The sequence below is a fragment of the Struthio camelus genome, chromosome 18, assembly GCF_040807025.1.
Source record: "Struthio camelus isolate bStrCam1 chromosome 18, bStrCam1.hap1, whole genome shotgun sequence".
Lineage (NCBI taxonomy): Eukaryota > Metazoa > Chordata > Aves > Struthioniformes > Struthionidae > Struthio > Struthio camelus.
The window spans coordinates 12,961,331-12,987,347 of NC_090959.1; the positions used below are offsets into that span (position 1 = coordinate 12,961,331).

Consider the following 26,017-nt stretch of genomic DNA (forward strand, 5'->3'; position numbering starts at 1 on the left):
GGGGTCACAACAAACAGTGCACAGGACTGTTTGTACCTCTGCTGGCATTTCAAAATGACTCTTTTTATACACGTAGGCTGAGTATAGCTGCTATCTACCTACATGATTAGATGCTGGTCTGCGCCTGCAAACATGAATTAACAGATGCAGCCACACATAGGGCATTCTGGGAGAGACTGGAACTTCTGTAAAGCTTCTGCAGCAGCTGAAGGGATTTGAGATGAGAGAACTGGAGTGAGTAAGTGAAAGGCAGCGAGTATTTGCATGGTGGTAGGTTCACGTATGGCATAGGTTAACTGTAATAGTGGGATTACAGGGAGCGTATGTCTGAGAACACAAGGCAAGCTCACATGTAGAATATTTAGGCCAGAAGACGAGGTGGTAGCGGAATAATAGCCGGTCATTTTACCTAAGAGAAAGCCAGAAGAGAAGAATAAGGAAGCCCAGCATCAGGAATACTGATTTTCTCCTCCTAATTTGACCCAAAACACTGAAGTCTAATGGCAGCCAGCAGGCCACAAAGCAGTGTTACAGCTGAGGGGTGAAAGGAGGAGGTCAGCCCTTAGCAGTCTGCCAGCACGCTCGTACCTCCAGCGCAACCACCAGAACTTCCCTCGCTACAGAAGGGTTTTGCCCACTCTCATCCACATCTGCCATCTTTAAACAGCGGTCAGAAGAATCTAAAATTGAGCTTTGATAAGCTTTTACTTGTAACAACGAGCACGCGGAATAGCACTAGACTCTCCTTGAAAAGCCAAAAAGACGTTGCTGCTGTCCTCTAGAAATGCTCCTTTTTCTCTAGCACAGGCAAATGTTCAAGCCAGCTTCTATAGACCTAATGAACAAGGACCTGCAACTACTACAACTTAAACACTTTCTTATTTTGCAACTTGTACTGCAACCTCATTACTCTCCATTTTCCTGATGACTGAACAAGAGCAAATACAAAAATGTTTATGAGTAAACACTGAATTCTATTCCTATACGGGAGGATCAAATCTCCCTTGCCCTTAAGGTCAATATTATCTTATGGTGAACAAGGTCAAAAGACAGGTATTCAGCAGGAAGTAAAAACCACGTCACAACAAAGTAGGCCCAAGGAACAAACACATTTTCTTCCATATGTTTTTACATTAGTGAGTTTTGCACAGTTAGAGGGCTTAATTTGACATCAAAGCATTCCAACAATCTGTTGCAAAACAGAATCACAGTAAAATTACTGCATTTGATATTTACTTATTAAAAATTATTACTATGACTGGAGTTCTGAAGGGGCTATCATATGAAAGCTTTGTTCTTTTCTGGGTGAACTATTTCACTATGTCAGGTGCATCCTCGACTGAACTTTTAGCATTCTGGCTAATTTAACCATGTTTGTCTTCTAGCCTAAGCATTCCTAGTCAGTGTTAGTGTTAGTGTTAGTATTTCTCACCAACAAGAGCTTTTGGGGAGACTTTCAAGGGTATATTTGAATTACAGAAACTAAATACATTTTAATTAATCATATTAATCATATTAACCATAATATTGGCCCACTGTTCTATTAGTGGGCATAGAAAATGTAACACTATATTCTGAATTATATATTCACTCTTTCTAAGGATTTGCTACCAGAGTAAGGAGGAAGTCATTGGATTTAACAGATTTTATGCATATTCTAATGTACTGAGTAAGTCTGAAAACCCTACAGACAATTTGTACTAATCTAGAAGAAAACGTTGGCGGCAATTTTTCTTGGGCCTATGTTACAATCTACTTCCTTTCACAATAGTAGAGAGAGGATCAAATTAACGTTTGCATGACACGTATATGATGTGAACCACTGCATCTTTGATCCTACAGCCTTTACCCGTGTGAGAAGTCTCATATCAATTTAACTGAACAAAAAGAAAACCTGAATGAAAAAACTGCAATGTGAGAGCACGGTTTTATTATAATATCTACGTTGGGACGTATGTCAGTGAAAGACACTTGTCTTTCCCATCACACTTTCCTGGAATTTGAGCAGAAAAACCTATGAAGAGGAAAATAACAGCACATAAAAAAAAAACCTAAGCAGTTTCCAGAAAATGCTGTTCTCCCCTGCCTTTGTATAACTGTTGGTAAGAAAGAAACATGCCTCGACATGCAAGCAATCCCCAGAGTGCATCAGAGAGGAACAAGTCTTTGTTTAAAGCAGTGCCAAGTTACTCTTGCGCTTCTTTATTCTGTCAGCTTCTGGTAACCATAGAAAACTGATACATGAAACACACATGAATGTCCATTTCTCCAGATGTAAAAGTCTGTTAATAAACAAGATTATACTTAATTTTGGATACTCACTTACCTTCCTTGCTATCGGTAAGCTAATCAGGATTCTTTATCTAGTTTTGTTAGAATAGGAACACTGTATCTTCTTTCAAAAACAAACACTTTCCTTCCTATACTTTGGGCTTCCAACTGAAAAAAAAGAGAAGAAAAAATTCCCCTATGGTCAAAGAAATAGTCTATTAAAATAGGAAGCATTCTGTGGTATAAACATCACTTAAACATGAACTGTTGTCTGAGGTAAAAAACACAACATGATTTTTATATTTTAGTCAGTTCATGCCGTTTTAACTGCTTCTTAGCAAACACAGTCTCTGTTTAAGGTTTTTCATTCTTCATATAATTAAAAACTAAGTGCCAAGAACTGGACTGCAAAGTGATGGTGTTACTTCTTTCATTAGCTTCACTCTGAAACGCAACCACAAAGCTTGTGGATTTTAGTCCTACTCAGTGAGCAGAATGAGACTGGCTCTGTTTTGTAACATTATGAACTCCCATAAAATGATGGCATTATTTTTGTGTCTTTTGTAAGGCATGAATATAAGCTTGGACCAGATAGCTGATTAAAACAAAAAAATTGCACTGCAAGGAACAAAACCTCTGTTAATGATCAATACTCTATACAATTTCTTCCTGAGTGTTTAGTCATAAAAAATTGAGTCATATTGAAAAGGAAAAATGTTCCTAACCATGGGGCAGTATGGTAAATGTAAATTAATATATATAAATGTGCCAGGTATGTGCTGATTCCCTGGCTAGATTCATGTTCCCCAGTCCTAGAAAGTGTGAGCTGGAAGAGAACAAATTTCATCATTTCCTTGCTAATGATCTCTGTATCATGCAGCACAAGACCTTACGTAAGTTACTTCTATATTAAGCAAGGGGACATAAGTATTCAGGCAAAATATATTTTCTCAAGCTAGAACAATCAATTTTATAAAACAAAAGTTTCCAGTTTCTAAATATAGCATCTGGTCACAAATCTGATTCTTTCGTGGTACCTAGTGGGACTTTTTCTGGTTTCATAAACAACTATACAACAATTTAAATTCTGAAAAATAAAAACAAATCTGGGTCAATGATTTCAGTGGAAATTGCATCAAACACGTATGACTATATCATTAAACTGTGATTGCTCTCAAAATCAGGCTTGCTTTCATGTCGAACACAGTCACAAGCAAGCTGGAGCGTATGAGATTTTGCTCACCTGGAAACACTCTCTTGGGTACCAGACTACCAACCACACTTGCCACAGACGTCCAACTAGAACTGGCATGTGCTGCTAGTACCAGCTCTGGGGGTTGCTCTTTTGGAGCAATGACAGACCAAGGCAATGACCCTTCTAAAAGTCACGTTTTATACTCTAATAGATTTTTAGACAGAAAAATATCACAGAAAATAACTTGTGTATTTTCTAGAAAATCCAAATGGGTTCACTCTCTTCTCATTGATAAGTTTAAGAAGCTACATCAAGGGCAACAATTAAGGGCATTAAGGGCATTAAGGGCAACAATATCTAAAACTGCTAACTAGCTGCTGAGATCAACAGCTTTAATAACCAGGCAAATGCCTAAATGTGTATATGAGACTAATTTTTAAGTCCTGGCTCATAATAGCTAAGCATGTATTTAAAAGCAGCTGCTGATACACTGAGAAATTTGATGTGCTCACATTGACTGTCATTCCTCAATGTCAATTCTCACGCTAACGCTTTAGTATTGCTGATTTCTGTGTCTTATGAAGAGATGGATTAAGTAGCTATTTTTGTGGCAGTAACACTGTTTGCGTCCTATCTAAAACTATTCACTCTCCAATGAAAAGGTTTTCTGTATTTAATTGCAGAGCAGTCACTGGGGAAAGTCAAGAAAAATGAGCCAAACATTGTGAGAAAAAGATGCACCTTCAAATTAAGTATTATGTTTGATGTATATTCACTCACTCATGCTGCTAATGCTATTTGTTGTGAAAAAATAGCAGTTAATGTATCAAAGGTTTTAACGCTAAATGGTATTTTTATGTTTAAATCACAATTACTTGGCTATTTCAGAATGGGAGTATTTCCTATTCACATGCCAATAGAGGAGAACATGGCTTACTTAAGAAGAAGTTAAAATAAAAGTTTTTCCCTTTATGTCTAGTGAAGGAACTTCTCTGTTTTAAGGCATAGGATGGAGTTCACTGTCAAGTATATATTTACAAACAGAATGACTGCCTAATGCTTTGTGATAGGAGCTGCATCCTCAGGGGGTGCAATTACAGCAATTATCGGGATGGATCTTCTCATCAGTAACCTTTGACTCATCTCCTACAAACTGTCAGTCTTCATCATCAGATGGGGAAAGCAGCATATTGTTTCTATTCAGTCATCTGCTTCTGAGAAAGAGAAAACTCCACTATTAGCACAGCCTGCCTGCCCATATATATGACCTCCTGTAGTTAGCTTGCATCTGCCAGACAGAGTGGAAAGCCGCAGAACAAACAGCAGTTCACCGCTGTACTGTTCTGTCACGATGAAGCTGGCAGGCACCCCTACAAACTCCTGCATTTCTCTTAGGAATTTCAAGACAAGCAGAAAAATCCTTTTGGTATGCAAAGGATGGAAGAATTGCCTGAAAAGGTGCTGAATATCTTAGTCTGCAATGGGACTGTGGGTTATGCACCACTTCTGGAAGTTAAACCCAACAGGAAGCCCCAACCGTCTCAACTCAACTTTTATCTGGAATGAACTCACCTAACTAAATGGATTTACTCTAAACTTACACACACGTAAAGATGGAGGACAGTCTCATATTAACACTATTATTAAAGTTATTATCATATGACTTATTAAAGTAAGGCTTCTAGCAATACCCTATAAAACTTTTGTTGGAAGAAATGGCCTGCAGGATACAGCCCATTTTAAATCAGGCAATATTAATCCATAGTCAGTAATGCTAAATGACGAAGAGATAAATAAGTCAGTTCAAAGAGCAGAACATTTAAAGTATGATGAATTATTATAACAGAATGGAAAACACCCCTGCCTTAAAGGAAGTATAGTTTAGTTCTCCAAGCATACAATTCCTCCAGATAAATGATAGCAGTCAGAAGGCTTAACTATAATCACCATTAACTACTACCTACCATTTGATTAGTTGGTAATAAAAGCAAGGCTCTTTCTTATCAAAACAAACAGCAATGTCACTCCTCCTTTGCATTCTTCCCACTAGCCGCAAATCTTGCTGTGTGGACAGGGCAGGGATAAAACTAATAATAGACTGAATCTGGAAAAACACAAAGTTAAAAATAGACAAAATCATTTACAGAGGTAACTCAAACAGTCAACTACCAACAAAGAAAGAAACTAAATTCTTCATTGTCAAGTGCCAATTCAGAATGAAAACAGATTGAACGAAAACTGTCAGAAAATTCTTTACCATCTTGTAATGATCACACACCCATAACGCTAGACAGAGTCCAACTGTTTCAGTGACTAACTTCAAACAATAGTTGGACTGTTTAAGAACGCAACAACGGGGAATGATTTTTGCCTGAAGGCATACTGTATTAACATAAATTGCTTTCAAATGAACATTCGGTTTCTCAAGCAAAACAAAACAAAACAAAAAGATATTAAACTGCAAGTGGAGGCTACTGTTGGAGCCATATGGCACAACATTCAGTCAGAGAACCCACCATTAACTACATGGAGGTAGCTTACGTTCAGTGTGAATAACAGGAGAATGGGTCTCCCCTGTGTCTAAGATTACTCATTTTACTCTTCCTACTTCAGAAGGTCCTAAGACTATTGAGTCTGCATCTCATTTATGAACTTGTCTTAACTACCAGGAAATTGAACTCCGTATTTCCTCCTTTTGAGATACTATACCACACCACTCTCACCCATGGCCGTTAGTCATGCTGCCATACTGCCTTTATATCATCTCAAGCGCTGACCTTTAAGAAGTTTAAAATGTTATTTCAATTTTAATATTCTGAGTTTAACAGCTCTGAAAGTGATTAACAGGATGGGCTTAATGTCATTAGGTCGTTGCACTTTTGCTCACCATCTTCTGCTAATGTAATTTAATCGTTACATGCTGCAACACCCCTGAGTTTCTATTTCTACTTCAGTGAGATTATTCGACTAGCAATAAGCAGCAATATACTCTGTCATCAGCAGACTTCACTGCTGCTGAAGGTAAAAGATTTAAATTAGAGATTAATTTGCCTCTTTGTATCATCTTCCTCTTCTGCACAACAGGGTATCACTACCATTGTTAGAGTTAGGCTTTTTTTTCATGACAATACAAATTTTATATTCCCTTTTGTTAACTTTCTGTCACATCAATAGCAGTAGATCTCCAGAATTTCTTCATTAAAACATAGGCAAACACTATTACCTAGTGAAAAGAGCTCATTTCCAATGCTAGTCTTTTTGGGTGACCTTGGAGGAATCACCAATGCCCTGTGCCTCAACGCTTTCTGTAAAACACAGAAAGAACTGCCAATGAAATGCTTTGCAGTAGCTAACTACTAATATTTAAATGAAATAGAAAATGAGAAAGTGGTAAAATAAAAAAAGGAAGGAAAAAAATGAAAAGATGGTAAAACAAAAAAAGAAAGGAAAAACAGGAACCAAAATATTGCCAGACATTCCTTCAGCAAGGATAATTAGCCCACACTGAAATCAGTTTTCCACAATTTGATTGCACTTGTATCTACGCTAGCAATTAATTTGGGCTATTTGTCTTGTTAAACTACCTCAGCACCACTCAGAGTCAAATCACTACCTTATACTCTGGCTCTAGAGGGAAGGGTGCCAACTGACCCTCTGAGCAGACTCCTCTGATATTTGAGCGGTGGGGGAGTCTGGCTTATAGTAACTGAAGAATAAACTCACTTTACATCTGGGGAAAAAAAGGAGGTCCATTTACTAGCTTAGGGCAAGCTTTGGGCTGTAGCAATAGAGTGACTTTGTTACTACCATCACCGGTGGCATGACCTGCTAGAGGCAGCATGGGAGAATCGTACAGTCTGCCATGAGGTTTATTGCAGTTGCTAGTGCTTAGATCCCTTGACTGACATTTGACCCTGCTCCTTTTACAGAACAAGACAAATGTGCACAAGGAATGAGAGCACAAGCAAAGGGCGTAAAATAAATTGCAGCTCTCTCTCTCCTATTTGCAGCATAGCTGCTAGAAAATAACCTTAACAAAATTCATTCTAACCAAAGTATTCATAGAAAAGATCTCCAGTAGATGTACTGACAGCCAGTAAATGTGCTTGGCTAATCCAGACTCAGCAATCAGCAAAAAGATTTGAAAGACAGGAAAAAAAGAGTAGAACTATTTTGGATATGAAGAAGAGAATAGCAGGTACCTCAGATGATCTTGCAATAAAATTTTTTGGAATATTTACAAAAGTGGAAGTTCCTCGTCTGCTCTTATCAGAATACTATTTAGAGAATGGCTGAAGAAGACCTCAGGGTAAAATCTTACATCACAGCATGCAGAAGAAAAGAGTTGGTCTTTATGGTGATACTGACCATGCACCATTTCCACACTGCTTGGTCAAAGCTTACCTTGGGAAAAAAATAGAAGAAATATAAAAGACAGGACAAGCGCATACTGTTCTGAAGGGCCAAATCACCTCACGCAGTCTATGTGCTCACCTCACCTCACCTTGAAGGACGTTTTTCATCTGTTTGTGTAACAAATCTGATTGTCATCATTTGCTGCCATTACCACATGCTTTACAAGAAAGTACAATAGAACAAATATTGAACAATTATGAAACATACTGCAAGACACAAAGTTTTTTCTGAACCTCAGCAGTTTCTAATTTGATCATACTACAAAGTGGGATGATCGCTTCACTATTCCAGTAACTCTTCTCTTCAGCTCTAGTAAACTCTCCTATAGTATTGTAAACCACATGACGCAGGCTGATTATCTCATTACACGCTATTTTTTCTCGTCTAACACACGCTTTTACTCAAAATACTTGGTTATGCACCAATGAAGGGCGGCAAGTTTTCTTCCTTTCTAAGCCATTGGGACATCAAACATGGTGGCTGCTCCTGTGCTTGCTGTAGGAAAGGTCTCATAGGCCAGCCAAGCGGACCCACCAGCTCAGTGGCAGGACCAGGGCCAAGAGGGAGGCCCTGCTCTAGTGCACGCTACCTGCTCCTCCCTTGCACTGCTGGCACTCCCCTGACCCTTCTTTCAGCCCATTTAGTTAACTAAGCCAGCAGAAAAAGAAACTCAGCAAAAAAGTGTGCAGGGTTAAAGCACCACAGCGAACGCGTGTGGAGGACCAGGGCTGTGTAGCCGAGGCTGAGGCAGCAGCACTGAGTGGGGATCTCAACTTGCACAGCAGCAAGGCAGCTCCATCGCAGCACAGCTGCGCATCAGCAGAAGACAGACAGGCACACCCCACCCTCGCTCATGGCAGTGGCAAATACACTTTGTAGAGACATCACGACTCTATAGCCTGCTATAGAAAAAAGCTGCCAAGAACTCTTTTTCTGTAGCCTTAACATACATAAGATCATCAGCAAGACACATTACTAAGTCAAAAAAGACAAAAAAAAAATCAAAGTACCTTTAACATGAATCATTTGTGGGTCTTCCAATTACTGCTAAAATAGACGTGAACATATACTGCCATCTACAGGAAAACTTACTTTCTTCTATCCATCATAATTCACAGCATAACGCTTAATTAAATGTTATCATGCAAGCACACATTTCAAGTTATAGCCCCATTGTTTCTAACCAAAGCTATTTTTCTCCACCCCCTTGACAGATTCTAGGATTTTTTAAAACAATTCTTCAAAGTTTAGAAGTGCTTGAAGAAAATTTCACTCTAATGAACACATCAAGATATACTTATTTTTGTAGTATTGCAAGCCACACAAATATTGTTGAAGTTATCATGCTTCAATAACTCAGTTATACTATGGAACCCAATTAGTTCAATTTATTCAAAGTAGTGTTTTGACTCTTTCCTCTCATTTTATCTACTGGGTATGTATTTCAAGCATGTGTGCTGAAACTGTACTTTTCCTTGTACATTAACTATTTAAAGCGTAGGCTATTTTTACTTGTAGAGGAACGTGTGCTTCCTCTCACATAGAAGTCTTCTACTGCAAATACCTGAACTGTTTGAGAACGCTGTTAGAGAATGCTGTAGAATACCTCAGTACTATCCATTTCATGGCAGGAATCATTCCTATATATTTAATGACTTCTCCATAATTTCTTCTCCATTTTAAAATGACACATGCTCAGAATATGTACTGCTTTAAACTATATTAATTAATGTGTACTACTCTAAAAGATACTAATATCATCATTAAATTATCCATGTAAAATAAATATATCTAAGCCATAATAATGCATGTTCCTAAGCATGAAGAACGATCACTGTTGCCAGTTGAAAACACACAGGACTGCCAGATTCTCTCTTGATTTTCAGAAGCACACATTTCTGGCTTCCAAATACTTAAATAACCATTCTGCAAGTTCAGAGATAACAAGATCTTTTATTATTACATTCATATTTCACTTTCTGCAGTCTGATTTTCAGATACTGGGGCAAGACGGAAGTCAAATAGGTTATTAACAGCAATTCAGATTAACAATATATGTTCAAAAAACTGATCAAGTAATTTACACGATTTTTAAAATTAACTTCAACAAAGAGATTTGTTGCTCGCTATTTATGATAGAAATGGCAACAGGACAGCAAAAACATAGTAGGTCAACAGTATTATTTAAACATTCATCACAGACAAAAATATTTTCAAGTCTGTGATGTAACAAGGCAGCCAGAACAAATCATTAACCTACTAAAACTGGATAAACGTAACCATTATGATAATTGCCACTAAACAGTAACAGACATACTATGAATCTTTATATTAAACACTCAAATATCACCATTATAATGGGAGCACAAAACTAATGAGTAATTTTGATAAATTCAAATATACTGACTTTTCAATGATTACTATAAACATATGCTAAAAAACTGAATGAGGTTTCTTTTACTGAAGTGGTAATTCCTGTTCACATATTTGATAGAGCTGGTTGATTAAGGTCTGGACCAGGCCCTTTAGCCTGGTCCTTATTGGTGGAGTGGTCTATATTGCATAAATTGGATAATCTACTCTTGCAAGACAGCTAAGATCTCTTGCTAAATACTAACAACACTTGTACTTCCTAGTCTGTAAGGGGAACCAGTACATGGAGATACTTAAGACATTACATGGCAGTTAAAGCTGCTAAGTATACCATTGGCTCAGGCCGTATTAAAAGTAAAACAGTGGCTGAATTTACAGAGTTATCTTAGTAGAACAGGTGCCTAGATATGTTAACGTGTATAGGATAAAGTTGTTCATTTGATATACTAACTGGAAAAAACCCTAAACTTTTATTTTTAACACATTTTTCAAAGCAATAAATGCTCAAGTTTTTCGATCTCAAACTGCAGTTAATCTAGAACGCACAGTACGCAGCAGAATTTACTATCCCTGACCCTATAAACACAACTACCAAACATAGCTGGCTCAACACGCAAAAAAAAAATAAAGCATCTGTTTGAATTTACACTGTGTAAGTTCTGTTTTTAACTTAATTATAAATGTATTTTGAAATTAGGATAAGCATTTGGCATTTTTAATTAAAATTTTTTGCTCATTACGTGACCCAACATTATTAAGATTAGGTTAGCAATGCTACTGTACACGTATAAAGAAATGTAAAATAAGAATAGTAGCATTAAAGATGAATATTTAAAAAGTATTTAAGATTTTATGAACAGACTTCCAAGTATTAATTAGAAATGACAAAAATGAGTGAACAGTGTATAAATGGCAATTGTAATCATTGTAACTAATCATAAAAATCAACAGTACTTTCTGTAATTACTCTAAATACATTAATTAATCATGAATGAAGCAGTAAAGCCACTAGTTCTTATGAACTGAAAAAAGAGAATTACATTTGACAGAATTTCTCTGCTTCTTAAATACAGAATAAACATGAAACTTTCACAAATAACATAAGCATTCTTTACTGAAGACCTAATTAAAATCAAAGTCAGAGGTGTGCTTTGGATCTAGTACTGAGTGTGTGAGCACAGGCTTGCAGTCAATACACGGAAACCCTTACATGACTGCTACTTAAAGAAAAAAAAAAAAGAAAGCTGCTATATCCTGCTCTTATTAGCATTAAAATTATCACTTACAAAATGTAAGTTAGCTTAAGCAGCTGTAAAGGTATGCATGCCTAGAATGAGGTGGCCCTGCACACTTCTCCGTCCCCAGCACACATGCTACTTCTTCATTTCGGTCAGCTCGAATGATCGTGCAGCTGTGTGATGTGTCACTTCAGGTTACTGCCCTGACCGAAAACTAAGCCACTAAAAAAGATTAGTTTTTAATTAGATCAGCAAGCTGATCCAACTCACCCTCCCAACTATATGGTTGCCAGAGCTGAAGCAAGAGAGAAGAAAGGAAATTATGCCCAGGACATGGGAAAAAAGACAGGGCTAACCCTTTCATGGCAGCATGGTCTTGTATTAGTGAAACCATACCTCGAAGCTTACACAAACTTAATATTCTAAGAAGAAGAATCCAAAAATTAAGGGCTATGCTTCTGCCACCGTTTTCCATGCTTAAGTAAAACTAAAGCAACTTTGTTGAAAACAATGACATTACACCTATTGAAAAATCACGAGGAAAAGAGAATGTGGCTAATTTCTACCATAAGTTTTAAGAACTGATTGTTGTCTGCTTTAATAGAAATGTCAATGAAAACTAAAATACATTAAATGTAAAAGTGAAAATATTAAACAGTTACTAAAATTGTGGGGTATAAAACTACACTATTTTAGCACAGAATTATATTTTAGTATTGTGAGATCTATTAGAAACTAAAGTTTACAGGAAGGAGATTTAGCAAATGTTCCTTGCATTAAACTATCATTGTCTTTCATGTGCTCACCTCAGTAAAGTGCAAATAGGCTGAAACTCATGCAGCTCTTAATTGTACAGAGCTACAGAGGAATAAATTTGCTTCAGATCAGTGTGCAATTCTGAGTAAATCTGGAAGAAAAATGAAATGCAAGTTGAAATAAACCTATCTACTTTTTAATAAATTACTCTGAAAATTGGCAATATTTTTCTTTGTTTTGTTACTATGTGAATGTAATACAATAGGTAAAATTTCCTTATAACTTTTACACTTCTTTAGCCCACGTCGTTATTTAGATTACACAGTATAAATTGCAACAAGAAGAAAAAACAAGCAAAGAAGGGCTTCAACAGCTTTCAATCAATGTCTTTTCTAGCTTACTAACTGGACATAGTTATGCGTGTTGAACCAGTCAGTTATAAAAAGCATTAACAAGGAGAACCAGAGCCTGTTCGTGCATTATTTGTCCATCATGTTGAGAAGCATTTCACATGTCATTTCTGTTTTCTGTTCGCTCGAAGCTCCTGCTTCTATTCCATCTAAAACAGGAACAATCTCACTGGCACAACGTTCATGGTTCACAGTGCAGATATCTTGGAAGGATTCCGGGCCAACTTTGCAAAAAATTAAATATTGTGGTGATTAACCAAAGAAAGAAGTAAACACTTCAATAAATTTAACAAATATACAATTTCATTTAGTGGACAGAATACTTTCAAAATATAATAACATGTCTTTTATCTTAAAATTTTTATTCAGAGGATGAATAAATTTTATTTTGAATATTGCATTATAAGTTTTGTTAATGAACAGTACCCACAATATTCTTATCAGAGGAAAATTAAGCATCATTTCACTGGAAATTTACTTCTTGGACGAATACATTTCTTTTTTCATTTTTAGTAATAGCAAGTCATCAACTGCACTAGTCGCACAAATACTTTCTAATAAGAACAAAGCTCTTAGGATAACGTGATCTTTTATAAAGCCACACACAGTATCCTATAGGCCCCTGCAAGTTGTGCAAGAAATGAAGAGCAATGTATACTCCCAAAAGTCAATTCTAGGAAAAAGACTTCTGGAACCAGTATAGAGATTTATAATATCTGTGCAAGTGAATTAATGGACCGAGTACTTGCATAAGCAACACCTGAAGAGCCATCATCTCTGTTTAGAAAACAAAGGTTCCAGCTGAAGGGATCTTCAAAATACCAGAAAGATGTAATTTACATATAGGAAAACATTAATAAACAGCAAAATCTAATTACTGCAAAAATACAAACACTGCAGCTGCAGCATTTTTTCCAACCATACTATTATAGCCTTACCAGTGAAAACAGAAGTGTCAATGCTAGTGTAAACTCAGCTGCTGATATATATTCATTAGATTCAGAAAAACGTCAACATTTCTTCTTTTCACTATGACAAATTTTATCTCAGTGTCATTGGCCACATATCAGTGTAGATATAATTTGATATATCAAAATGTAAAGTTATAGGACACCTAGGCCTTTAGATATATCTCCATTCTTGGCTCTTTCTCCACAAAAATCACCTTGAGAATCACATCAAGGAGACTATTATGGCCTTCAAACAGTATCTGGGAAGCAGAGAAGCAAAAACTAGCAGGATGCTCTTGTCAGGCAAAGCTTTTTTTTCCTTCCCTTGGGGGCCTCAGAAACATATGACCAACGGTCACCCTGCAACAGTGCAGAGACTCAGCGTTAGACCAAAGAGACAAGGGGAAGGCAGGACGCAGTGCATAGCGATACAAGGTGTCTGCCTGTGGCCTTAACTAACTACTGTATATTGCGCTTTGGCTAGTTCCACGGGAACGTGTACGTAAGTGAAACTATGGCCAAACGTCTCGTCTGGGTCAAATCTACACTGCAGGGTGGAACTGTTAGAATATTACCATATACCTGACAACAATCTAAGGTTTCTTTAAGAGAATAGAAATTAACTTTACATCTTTTTGGGGTTGCAAAGAAGATAAAACATAAATGATTGTATCAGGAAAGTACTGGTATAAACACTTAGGTTATTGCTGTGGAACTCCCACTGAAAGGTTATCAACTTGACAAATCAGTCTACCCTTCTCATGGTCTGCCAAAATCTGAATTTATTCACTTTCTGGGAATCTTTAACCTAATGAGAAAAGATGAGAAAACAGAGGGAAGAGGAGAAAAGAGATTATTTACCCTTTATTTTATATTGAAATTTTTGGAATGAGCTCTCAATGCCCAAGAGAGATCTACATTAAGTAATACTAAGTAATTACAAGGGTCTGAGTGCACATCCTGAACCAAGAGCCCTGTAAACTGGCCTGATCATGTCTGTGGCAGCTATTTAAATCACCAGCATGTTTATTATTATTTGACCATTATCTGGGGAGAGCATGAGAGAAAAAATAACAGCTTTTATTAAGATGTGCTAGTTCTGTTGTGACTTGAATTCTGAAATTGAAGAGTTTTCAGTCTGGTCTGTACTTAAGGCAGTATCTATTATCAAAAAATGGGCTCTTAAGAAAACTCACTATGGCTCACTCAGAAATGATAAAGGAAAAGTGAATTTTTAAAAAGGAAAAGAAAAATGCACTTGTAAGCTTTGCTGAGTCGGGAGTTTACAAAGGCATTTGCAGGAGTAGGGGAACAGAAGTCCCAGAACGGGTACCTGAGCAATGACCCAATCTCAGATGACTAGAATTTTGACACACAATAAAGACTTTTCTGAAGCATTCTTGCATTATTAGCACTTAAATTAGCTTCACTGTGAAACAGTAATTAAACAGCAGGGGAGTTGCACTGCTTTAGTCTTTTATTCTTGATTCTAATTTACATGATTAAATTTCTAACTTATTCGCTGATTACCTTCTTGCTTAACATGCTTTAGGTTCTCACGTTTTTTCTTTTTGCCCTTGCTTCTTTTTCTGGATGCAACAGCTTTTGCCCTCGCCAGTCCACAATTTTCAGCATGCTTATGCATATTACTCTGTTAGCATAATGAAGCATAAATATATGAATCAAATATTAATCTATGTAACCACTTTAACACACACAAAAACGGTTCTGACAGACAAATTTTGGAACACTAAGTGAAAGTCTGACTTAGTTAACAACTTCCTTAAACCCCTGAAGATCTATTCAGAATACATATTAAAATTCTGCTTAAAGGAAAACTGCCACTTGATGAGTATAAAATAAAATGTATTATTACTGATTCACAGATAAGCAATAAGGTTTTATATATAAAATGTAAAAAAGGTTGTATTAGCTTTTGAAGTTATTAGTTTAGTTATTAGTTTAGTTTTATAGTCAATCCAGAAAACAGTGATACTTTCTCATAGCACGTGATTTTGAAGTGAACAGTAATTTCTTACTTTCCTTGCTAAACTAGTCCTAGAACTCTCCTTTCAATTAGCTTTCCAAGTTCTTCACTTTGTCTTGCAATTCACACCTCCACACTGCCTTTGTGTTTGTTCTGAGTAGGCTACTGTACAAAACCTTAACAACTCCAAAACTGGATTTGTACAAACCAGTACCCCCCCAAATAGCATCTGACAGAATTTTCAACTTAAAAGGGGGAAAACTGCAATGTGTTTTATTAATTCACCAATGTAAGGCTGGGAAAAAAACCAAACAAGCTGCTGCTGGCTTAGCAACAAAGGGTTAACGTTCTAGCCAGGGCACTGCTTTTTACTCTCAGTCCTTTATGACAAAGTGATGCGATATCACACGCATAAGATATGTAATACTTAACTAAAGATAACTCCACTGAGATTCCTTAAAAGGAAGTATCTTACCCAGCGTAAATAGCCCTTACCACATTTAGGGCATTCATAAACTGTAGGTTTGAAATTGGAATCGTGGTGCTTCCTAAAGTGAACAGTGAGAAGCTGCTTTCGTTGAAAGCTTTTGCTGCAGCACAAGCAAGTGAAGGGCTTCTCACCAGTATGGGTTCGTTTATGTACAATTAAGTGTCGCTCCTGAAACAAAAAAAGTATTTGTAACATAACTATCCAGCTTGGTGACGTGTTCAAAAAACACACACGCGCAGAAGTACAAGGATGTCGCATAGGCCCCTTCACTATCCTTTACTGTAAACAGATGCCAAAGACTACATTAGGTTAATGCCCACTGACTAGGAGTAGGTCCGAGTTTTTCCTCCCAACTTTATTAAGGTTAGCAAAGAAGATAATCAGGACCAAAGGCAGAAGATAAGAGGCTAAGGTTAAATTTACAGTTTTCTATTTTTTTCAGGTCATGCTGAAACCATAAAGTGAGGAGTGTCTGGAATAAACTGAAGTTCTCTTCTATAAAAGTCAGAATAAGCACAGAATCATGAAATCCCTATTCTGAGTGTTTCGAGAGCTCTCAGCATCTCTTCTCTCACTTTCCTTTAGAAACTCCACTCCAGCTGAGCTGCTATGCCTCTGGCCTTGCAGTAATCCTCTGCTGAAATCCAATCATTTCTCAAAATTTGGAAACAGTGATATCCCAAATATTTTTATAGGACTTTTTTCAATAAAAAATTTCGTTCACACTGTATTCTGTGGCACTGCTGAAAATTATACTTACGGTACAAATAATATATTTTGTTCTCATCAAAATGTCACAAAAAATGACTGCTCTTACTTTACACTCCTAAACAGTTCATGTACAAAACATTTATCAAACAGATAGCCTCAGACTTTTTTTGCATTCCAATTTTACTACTTTTTTATGAACCATTTATCTTGCAAATAAATGTAACTACAGTATTTTAGTAAGATTGCAGTAACAAAAACTTTTATCTTCCTAAGGTATATATATCCCCAAAGCTAACCCTACCTTACCAAAGCATCAATTGAATAAGCAATCATTTTTCAATTAAATACCTGCTTGCATGCATAGCTGCACTGATCACATCTGAATCTTTTTTCATTTTTGTGAGTCTTCTTGTGCTGAGTAAGAGCATAGCGCTCATGAAAAACAGCTTCACAGTAACTGCATTTAATTGCCACTGCCATGTAGGAATGCAGATTTCGCAAGTGGACACCTAAAACAGTTAGTGAAAGCAATTAATTTTAATGGTAAGTTCTGGATTTCCACAGTTTTGGACAAGAGTTGAATTGTGCATAGCCCTGGGTAACGCATATGTTGTAGAGGAAAATACAGAAAAGAACCTTTTGTGTTCTGTACTATAGGGGCAATAACACAGAAAATATACTATGGAACTCATAACCTCAGAAAGCATGGGATTTGGCTCTCTCAAGCCCCAAAGAGCCATTTTTTCAAGGGAATTTGGCTAACTAAAGATGCAGCAAGACACTGTGACTTTCCAGAGAAATTAAGCAGTTTATAAGCCTAAGCCTCATCGATTTCCATAGAAATCAAATCCTTCTGAACATTCTAATATAGGCCTGCTTTTATCTATATACACAAATAAATGCTACCCAAAGTAGTATTCACAATAACAAAATGATAAATGCAAAAAAGAACTAAGAAATGGCATATGTAAATAACAATTGCACTTCTACCTTCAAATACTAATAGATTTCAACGGGAGCTTTGTCTGAAAAAAAGAACAGAGGCCAAAGGCACCTAAAAGCTTTCTCTTTGTAGTCCATTGTATCACTTATAATGTCTCGTGACGGTTATAGAACCTCAAAAATCACCTTTGGAAGTGATCTAATAAAATTTAGAATCCTAAGGGTTTTGAATGTTTGAAGGATAGAAAAGCCATTGTCAGCGGAATTGATGAAGTCAAACTTAAAAGTTAACTTGCATTTTATTAATTAATGCAATTCCATGTATTCTTCTAAATTATAAGGATGATGTGCTTAGCAACCAAAAAATGCAGAACATTTTCAAACTAAGAGGTAAAATCCGATTTGGTATATGCAAAAACATGTATATTCTGAAACACTCAATATATTTTAGTTTCTCACACAGCTATATGGTTATTTTGTATATTAACTAGAGCTGAGAAGGAAGCAGAACATGAGAACTGAAATGGCTTCATACCAATCTACTTCATTTTCTGTAACTTTGAGAATAAACTCAGCATTGAACACAGATTTTTGCGAGGTATCTTCTTACAGGAAAATAGAAGGTCACAGTGCCACAAGTATTGAGCAAAAGGAAGCTAAGGATTTGATATCTCACATTTTAAACATATTAATACCTATCAACCACAAGATGTCACCACTTCTCCTTGCAGAAGGAAGTTACCTTTAATGCAATGATATAAAGTCAAATATAGCATATTTGGTATCACTATAAGCAGTAAAAATTAGATACAGCTTTCACCCCTAATTAATTTCATTTTCAATTTTTTCTTTAAACTCACCCAAGTCACTTTTTCGTGCAATAAATGTATTACAATGTGGACACTGGTATTTTGGCACATTTTCACCATGCTTTTGCAATATATGGATTTTCATGGTACCACTTTGAGTGAATCTGGCCTGGCAAACATAACATTCATATGGTTTTTCACCTACGAAAATCAAAAAATAGTATATACTTATAAACATCTCCCTATATACTTGATACAAATGCAAAATTCCCATGGATCAACATCCACAGCATCAGTCTCCAGGCCCACCAAAATCTTACTGCTAGCAGACAATGCACAAAGGGCTAAACAAGTTTACATAGCTGATTATCATGCAAGATCTTGGGTCTCCAGTAGCTGTGAGTCAAACTGACAAATCATAAAGACATTAATATAATTCTGAGTTATTAATCATAATTTAATAATCTTTTATTCTGTCATGAATATTTCATATCAAAATGTAGTATTATCATCAAATGTGCAAGAAGAAGGCTTAAACAGCTGTAAACATCACATGATAAAGACATGATGCAATACCAGTCACGGATAATGGTGGAAAGTAACTTCTTTTCTTACCTGTCTTCCCAAAAATGTTTCCCACATTTTTACTCAAAATCATAACTGAACAACTGCCTATTGCATTTTAGAGTTTGAAATTAGGTCATTCTAAAGTAATTAAAATTCATGAGTTTACCAAAGACCTACAAGGGACATAGGATTGATTACATCAGAAAGTCCTACCTGAATGAGTTATCATGTGTCTTTTCAGTTTATATGTATCTTTGCTAGCATAACTGCAAAGGTAACAGGCGTAAGGACGCTCTCCTGTATGCGAGCGTATGTGTCGCTTCAGTTTGCTTGCCTAGCATAAAAATAAGAGATTTTCTGCAATAACATTTATATTACAAAAGCACAATCAATTAAAATGTATGCAGTTTTACAAAATAATTCTATTGCAATTTCAATCCCAGAACTAATGCCCTTCCCAATTTTCCTGTACAATCAGACTTTTTAGTTAGGCAACATTTCTGTCCTCTTCCCCCCAGCTTCTGGCCTCCATTCCTAACACCGACATTAAGAAAAGGAGAAACTTCATAATGAAAACATAAAGGATAGAAAGTTTAAATCAGCCAAGGGGGATACCTACCACCTTCAGGCTACTTTGATAAGCCAAACTTAAAATGCTTTGAAAATACTCAGGAAAAATAAATGAAAGCAAAAAGCCACTAATCAAAGTATTTATTCATCTTCAAGTCCCAATGATGCCATCTCATTACAAAAGTTTAACTCATTTTACACTTGTGTATTGTTCTTGTGATACGTTCTATATAAATATTGTAGGTATGCAACCTAAAATTAGGATTTCCTAGTGCTGAATTCTTCCACTTATAAACATACTTAATGAACTCACTGCTAGATCCGTTCAAATCAGCAACACTATTCACTTGAATAAAATTATGCATGATTGCCAATTGTTGCCATACAAAAGTCAAAACCATATGCATGACACTATTAGGGCCTCCTTAAGCTCTCCTTATTCAGGTAAAGCTTACAGCAGTATCAGTGAAAGTTCTGCAACACTAATGAGTGCTGAGTAATTCCTTACCTAAACAAAGGGAAGACTACAGCACTTCAACATAAACTGAGAAGGTTTTTAAAGATAAAAGTTATTCAAAATCTAGTTACTAACATGAGGTGCATAGAATAAAGTTCAGGCTGGCCTACAGCTTTAGATCTGGATGCAGCAGGTAAAAAACTTAGATACTGATTATCTACTGATACACCCGTGAGAGCAATATATTCAGTCATAGGTGCATGACCGAAAGTTTATTTTTTTCCAGTGAACCCTTAGGCAGTTTCTAATTTTTGTATTTCCAGATTAAGAAAATTCCAATCCTGTAACAAAAACAAACAACATCAAGCATATAAACAGTATATATTAGTTTCACTGTACTTTGCCAGTCTTGTTGTCCGCAGTGTATTCAGTGAAGTGCAAAAAGAGAACCAAGTATTTTTTGCAGGATGAATACATTATACAGCAGCAGTTTTAGTACATTAAGAAAGAAAAGAAGTCCTTAGAAGGTAGCTAATTTTTAAAAGCTAAATAAATGCACAAGTTCTAATTTCAAACAACTGCTGTATAAATATTACTATATGGACAAAGTACTGAGTCAAGGAATTCAGGCGACTTTTTTCTTTTCTGAGGGGAGATAGGGAGGAAAAGATTTGCATAAAAAATGAAATGTGTACCTTCATAAAGTTTTATTAATCTGATATCATACAGTAATTCTGCTATGACATACTAGAAGAATGGAATTCAATACTTCAGTGTGGTCCAAAGTCTGTTAGTGGAACCTTGGCCTTTGCCTTGAGGCTACCATGTAAGTGGGCCACTGATTCCTGGGATCCTGTAGAGCTCCCTGCTTCGCCTTCAATACTCTGCGGTCCTCCCTCAAAGTATGAAGTTACTGCAGCAACTGCAAGCTTGGCTATTCCTCCCAGCTCAGTAAAAACACATACATCCACATCACCATGGTGACTCTCACCAGTACAATTCAAGTAAACTAAGTATTAATACTGTAGCTTGACACCTGCCATTACCTTTGTAATTTATTGAGCTGATCTCAGATATAAATTTGACAATAATGAACAATACAGACAGCATGACAGATGCACAAGTAGGACCCAATTTAGCAAAAACTTTGAGGTTAACAATCTAGCAAAAACATTATGACCTCAGAGTATATTGAAATCTTAGTATCTGAAAGCCTTCAAGCCCTCCCAAAAGATTCAGTAATACGGTACTTACTTCTACGCTAGAATATTTACATATTGAACACTTGAAAGGTTTTTCTAAAGTATGCTTGTAACGTCTGTGTCGCGCAAGCTCACCACTGGTCACAAATGCCATATCACAGTCACTGCATTTATACGGTCTGGTCCCTGTAAGAATAAAAATAGTAAAAAAACACATCTGTGCATTTTTTCTGCCTTAAATCAGCATGTACATTTTTTTAATATATAACAAATTTTGAGATCCTAAATTTTTATAGACAATAAATATACACCTTATGCTTATAATAAACACAGGGTTTATCTATTTGCTTCATATTGTTAAATAGTAAAAAAGGAAAAAAAAACAGAGATAGAACATATCATGCAAATCTATATTCAATTGAAAATGGTTTTATAATGCTGTGTAACAAGATAAATGCATACATACACAAAGAGTTAATAACTGTAGACTACGTGTTTTCAGTATGGAACTCCCAGTGAAATCAGTGAAATTTCTGAGCACAGAACGATGACTGAATATGACCCTTAAGACAGAGTCACCTGCCTATTACATTTTGCAGACAATATGTAAAAACAAAGCGTTCTCATACATCAGTTAGTTACCTGTATGTGCATTCACATGGTTTCGCAGGAGAGTAGCTGTACGAAAAGCCTTAAGGCAGAGGTGACACACATGAGGTTTTTCATCCGAATGGGTTTTCATGTGACGGTTAAGACTTGATATTCTGAGTGAGGTGAATGTGCACAAATCACAGCTGAAAACTGCTGTGAGAACAAAGACATATTTAGATCATATGAGCCACAAAATAATGACATTACTTTTCAAAAATAGTACCAATTTCAATATAGTTCCTCTAGTCTGGGTAAAACTACTTCACACTTCTATAATACCTTTCATAAGAGGACTTCATAATGCATTATAAAAAAGTCAAATTGTCAGACAAGAATTATTACACCTCTTTAAGACTTAAGTGATTCATCCAAAAATAGTGCAATGAGTTAGTGATACCGCTTAGAACCTAATCCCCGCAAACCTAACTCCTAGTCTAGCTCTCACCTCCAAGACAGGATAAAACTTCCTCTCCCGACAGCACTAACACTTGGCTCATCAGGGCCTTTATAATCCTTGCAACACAGTTCCTGATGTGAACGGTGTAGCTAGTATTAATTAAGCTTGTTGAAAGAACTGCAAATGGCAGGTTAAGATATCATCATCTTTCTTGTAGGCCTGAATCCATAAAATATATGTAGAACTTATTATGATGTATAAAGCTTCTTTAAAATTTTTAGTTGAATTTGAGGAAAGAGAGATCAATTCCTTGAAGAAGTCAAGGAAGAAAGTTATGTTCCTTTCTAGATTACATAACAGTTCCAAACTCATATCGCAGCGATAATGAATTTCTTTAGACAGTAACAAGTTAAGAGGAAATATGGTAGACCTCTAGTTTTGAAGAAGATTCAGAACTGCCAAATGGCAAATACTATCATATTTGAAGAGCCTTTCCAGAACAGCCAGCTCAGCTCCCAAGTGCACTCTCTGTAGTGATTTTCATGCTGAGATCAAAATGTATTTTATACAATGCTGCATACCATGCAGAGATGTGCAGCTAACACTTTGCTTCAATAACAGCAAAGAAAAACATTTTATTGTTATTCTTTCATTATGGATTCATGCCCATACAATATTTAGCTTTGTTAAAGCTGCTCAAATGTGTTTCCTATAAACCCAGTAACTAAAAACAAGGGTTATTAACAATCGGTACAATATCCGTATTTTAACCAATCTCGCCCAACACACCTTAATACTCAGATACCACGACGACTCACGCATTCATAGACTCTTCAGCTCTACCGATATCATCCAACTTTTCTGGCACATAAAGTTTCTTGAGAACAGTCGCTCCTCTATTCCCTTCTAAGTCAATCCCTAACTTCTGCAACATGCTTCTGTTTCTTAAATCTTAAATCACCTATTTTCTCTTATTTTTATTACGATTCTGGTAGATACCTTAACGATAGGCATCGATATTTACCTACTACTGTTTCTCAGCCTGCAACTTGGAACCGTTCTAAGCTCATCCACAACCCCCTGAACATGCGTATTTTGAAACTGAATTAAGGGTCTAAGAAAGACTAAATGCATTATTAGGTTTACTCAAAGGTATTTATATACCATATTGACACTGAGGGCTCCCTGGAGGTTTCAAGTATTGCATTCTGCTCAAAAGATCATTAATTTCTCAACGCTATCCAAAATATCTCTCCTGAACACTACACAGATGACATCAAACTGAATATCTTCCTCACTTAGTGCCAAAGGGTATTATTCCTTCCAAATTTCCATAGGAAACAGGTTTACATTAGGTTAAATCTCAACAATAAACACTGTGAAATTTTCTTATAACATTTCAACTTCACTTCTAAATCTAATCTAAAATATATTATCTAAAAATGAACTACAAATATTATGTAGTCAACTTTTTACCTTTTTTACCTTTCTGAGATTTTTGAGACTTGGGATTTTTTGTTACAGCTTGCTCTGACGGAGTCACGTATTCCTGTTCTTTATATTTATTGCATGAAACCAACAAATCACCACTGGCTTTACAGTCCCGGCTCTTTGCTTCCCTAACACTGAAAAGTTCCTTTTCTCCTCCTTCTTCAGATGGGGTTAGTGGCTGGACCTTATTTTCAAGTGCAATGACATCTTTATCTCTGTCAAGCTATTTAGAAAAGAAAAAAGAAAAATGTTTACAACTCTCCCGTTCAAACGTAGCCACTCCTGACAAAACAACCAAGCTACCAACAAGACGCAGACTACTAATTCACCTTGATTTTTAGCCTAAATGTGATGGACAGCAGTGCAACAAAAGTTCACTTTTAATGTCCAGTAGCCTAAATGGGAGATGAACAATTTTTAAAATTGAGCCCTAGGTCTTCAAAATTTTATATCAAATTTCATTTTCAAATTTATAGCAACTTTTTGAGACTACAGCACTGAGAACACAGAAACTTATATCCTGAAATATATTTTTTAACATTTTAAATTTAATTCTAGTACATTTAGCTTTTAAAAGGAAAAGCCAAAGAAAATACGCTCTTAATTTTTTTTTAACCAAACTAATAAAGGACTTGGGCAGCCAGCTTGTAACGTTTATGTGTTGTTCTTGGTCCTATGGCAGTTAATAAGATCTTGGAACTTTTTTGCATTAGATAAGCTTAAATATAATCTTCCCTCTGAAACTATAGAGTGGCATATGAGTTTTAAAAGGGAAAACATGCTTTTTTCTTTAAAATAAAACAAACAGTTATAATGGTATTAATACTAACATTTGCACGTCCTTTCAATACAACGCATTTCAAATGAAACCACATTACACATCCAGCTTTGACAACAATCACTGCTCTATTGTGCTAATGCTGAAGAATAAGGAAAACTGTCCAATGTTGTTTAACAAATCTCAGCTGTCAAACACAAACAGCACAGCTCTGGCAAGTAACGAACTGAATTAAAGACTTGTCTGAGCTGTAATAGAGTTAGAAATCTAGGAAGGCTAAATTTTTGGTTTGCTTTTCTGAATACAGGATGAAATTCTAAAAAGTTGTACAAAGGACTTGCTATTTAAGTCCAATTAACTTGAACGCTTGGGCAAAATAATGTTAAAATCAGAACGGTATCAGTATGATACTACAAACTAACAGCGATTACATCAGTCCTCACCATACACAGGATTTATACCTCAATCAGTAGCATGTCTAGCGGTCTCTCTGCTGACTTGCTTTCTAAATTCTTCGCTTGCGCTTTTTCTTGCAAAATACTAATCTGCATCAACTCCAAGTCGTAAAACGCGCAGACACCTTCCTGTACGCTCAGGACCACGCCTGCCGGCAGGTTCTGGTGGACACCTTGCCCCTGCTGCACCACCACCAGAGGCGGCAGGAGGCCGGCCCCGTCCCGCGCCACCGCCTGCTCCCCATCCTGCGGCTGCGCGCGGAGCTGATGCGCCGCCTGGAAGTCGTCTTCCCCCGCCTTCAGACGCACCGTCTGTAACGTCAGCAACTGCTTTTCACCCTCCTCAGGAAGCAGGGACCACTCTGCGGGGTCACCCCCTCCTCGCAGCACGTTGACTCCAGCGCCTTGGTCACACACCCCGCTCTTCTCCTTCACTCGGGCTATCTTGTCCTCGTCGTCCTCGTCTCCCGTCCTGCCCCAGCTTTTTTCCGCACCCTTGATTTTGGTGAAAGGCTCCGCCAGCCCGAAGGCCGCCTCCATCGCTGAGCCGACCTGTCAAAAGGCGAGGGAAAAAGTAGGGAAAACCAGAGGCCTTTGGCACAAGCACCACAGACTCGCCCCCCGCTCCGGCACTACCTCGCGGGTCTGTTCGCCCCGCCACCCCCGGGGCCACCTTCCACCAGGCGACCGCCGCCGGCCTCCCCTCTCCAGAGCGGCGGCCGTCACCCGCTCCCCTCACCCCTGCCTGCCCCAAGCCCCATGTCCTGAGGCCCCCAGCCCGGTCACCCCTCGCCCCGCCACCTCCCAGAGCCCCCTCCTTCCCCTCACCACCCTCCGCTCGAAGCCGGCCGCCCCACGCCGCCGGCCGCCCCCTCCCCCGGCCCGCACTCCTCCCTCAGGG

The 26,017-nt window shown here is 37.1% G+C and overlaps 1 protein-coding gene across 1 annotated transcript; it reads right to left on the reverse strand.

Annotated features, from left to right (window-relative positions):
• Positions 1-9,819: 9,819 nt before the first annotated feature.
• CTCFL (CCCTC-binding factor like) lies at positions 9,820-25,662 on the reverse strand. The gene is made up of 10 exons (XM_068912270.1): positions 25,123-25,662; positions 23,869-24,106; positions 21,987-22,148; positions 21,397-21,530; positions 19,329-19,449; positions 18,600-18,749; positions 17,146-17,306; positions 16,072-16,254; positions 15,140-15,260; positions 9,820-12,883 (listed from the first exon to the last, which is right to left on the reverse strand). The coding sequence occupies exons 1-10, from the start codon at positions 25,654-25,656 to the stop codon at positions 12,729-12,731; spliced, it is 1,959 nt and encodes a 652-aa protein (XP_068768371.1). The 5' UTR covers positions 25,657-25,662; the 3' UTR covers positions 9,820-12,728.
• Positions 25,663-26,017: the final 355 nt, after the last annotated feature.

Bases quoted from the DNA above. Each gene is read 5' to 3' on its own strand.
- CTCFL (XM_068912270.1), bottom strand. From the start codon at position 25,656: ATGGAGGCGGCCTTCGGGCTGGCGGAGCCTTTCACCAAAATCAAGGGT. The intron at 24,107-25,122 runs GTATAAATCCTG...TTTTCTAAATAG, and splicing joins TAGACATGCTACTGATTGAG to CTTGACAGAGATAAAGATGT. The intron at 18,750-19,328 runs GTAGGACTTTCT...TGATTTTCGTAG, and splicing joins ACACATGATAACTCATTCAG to GTGAAAAACCATATGAATGT.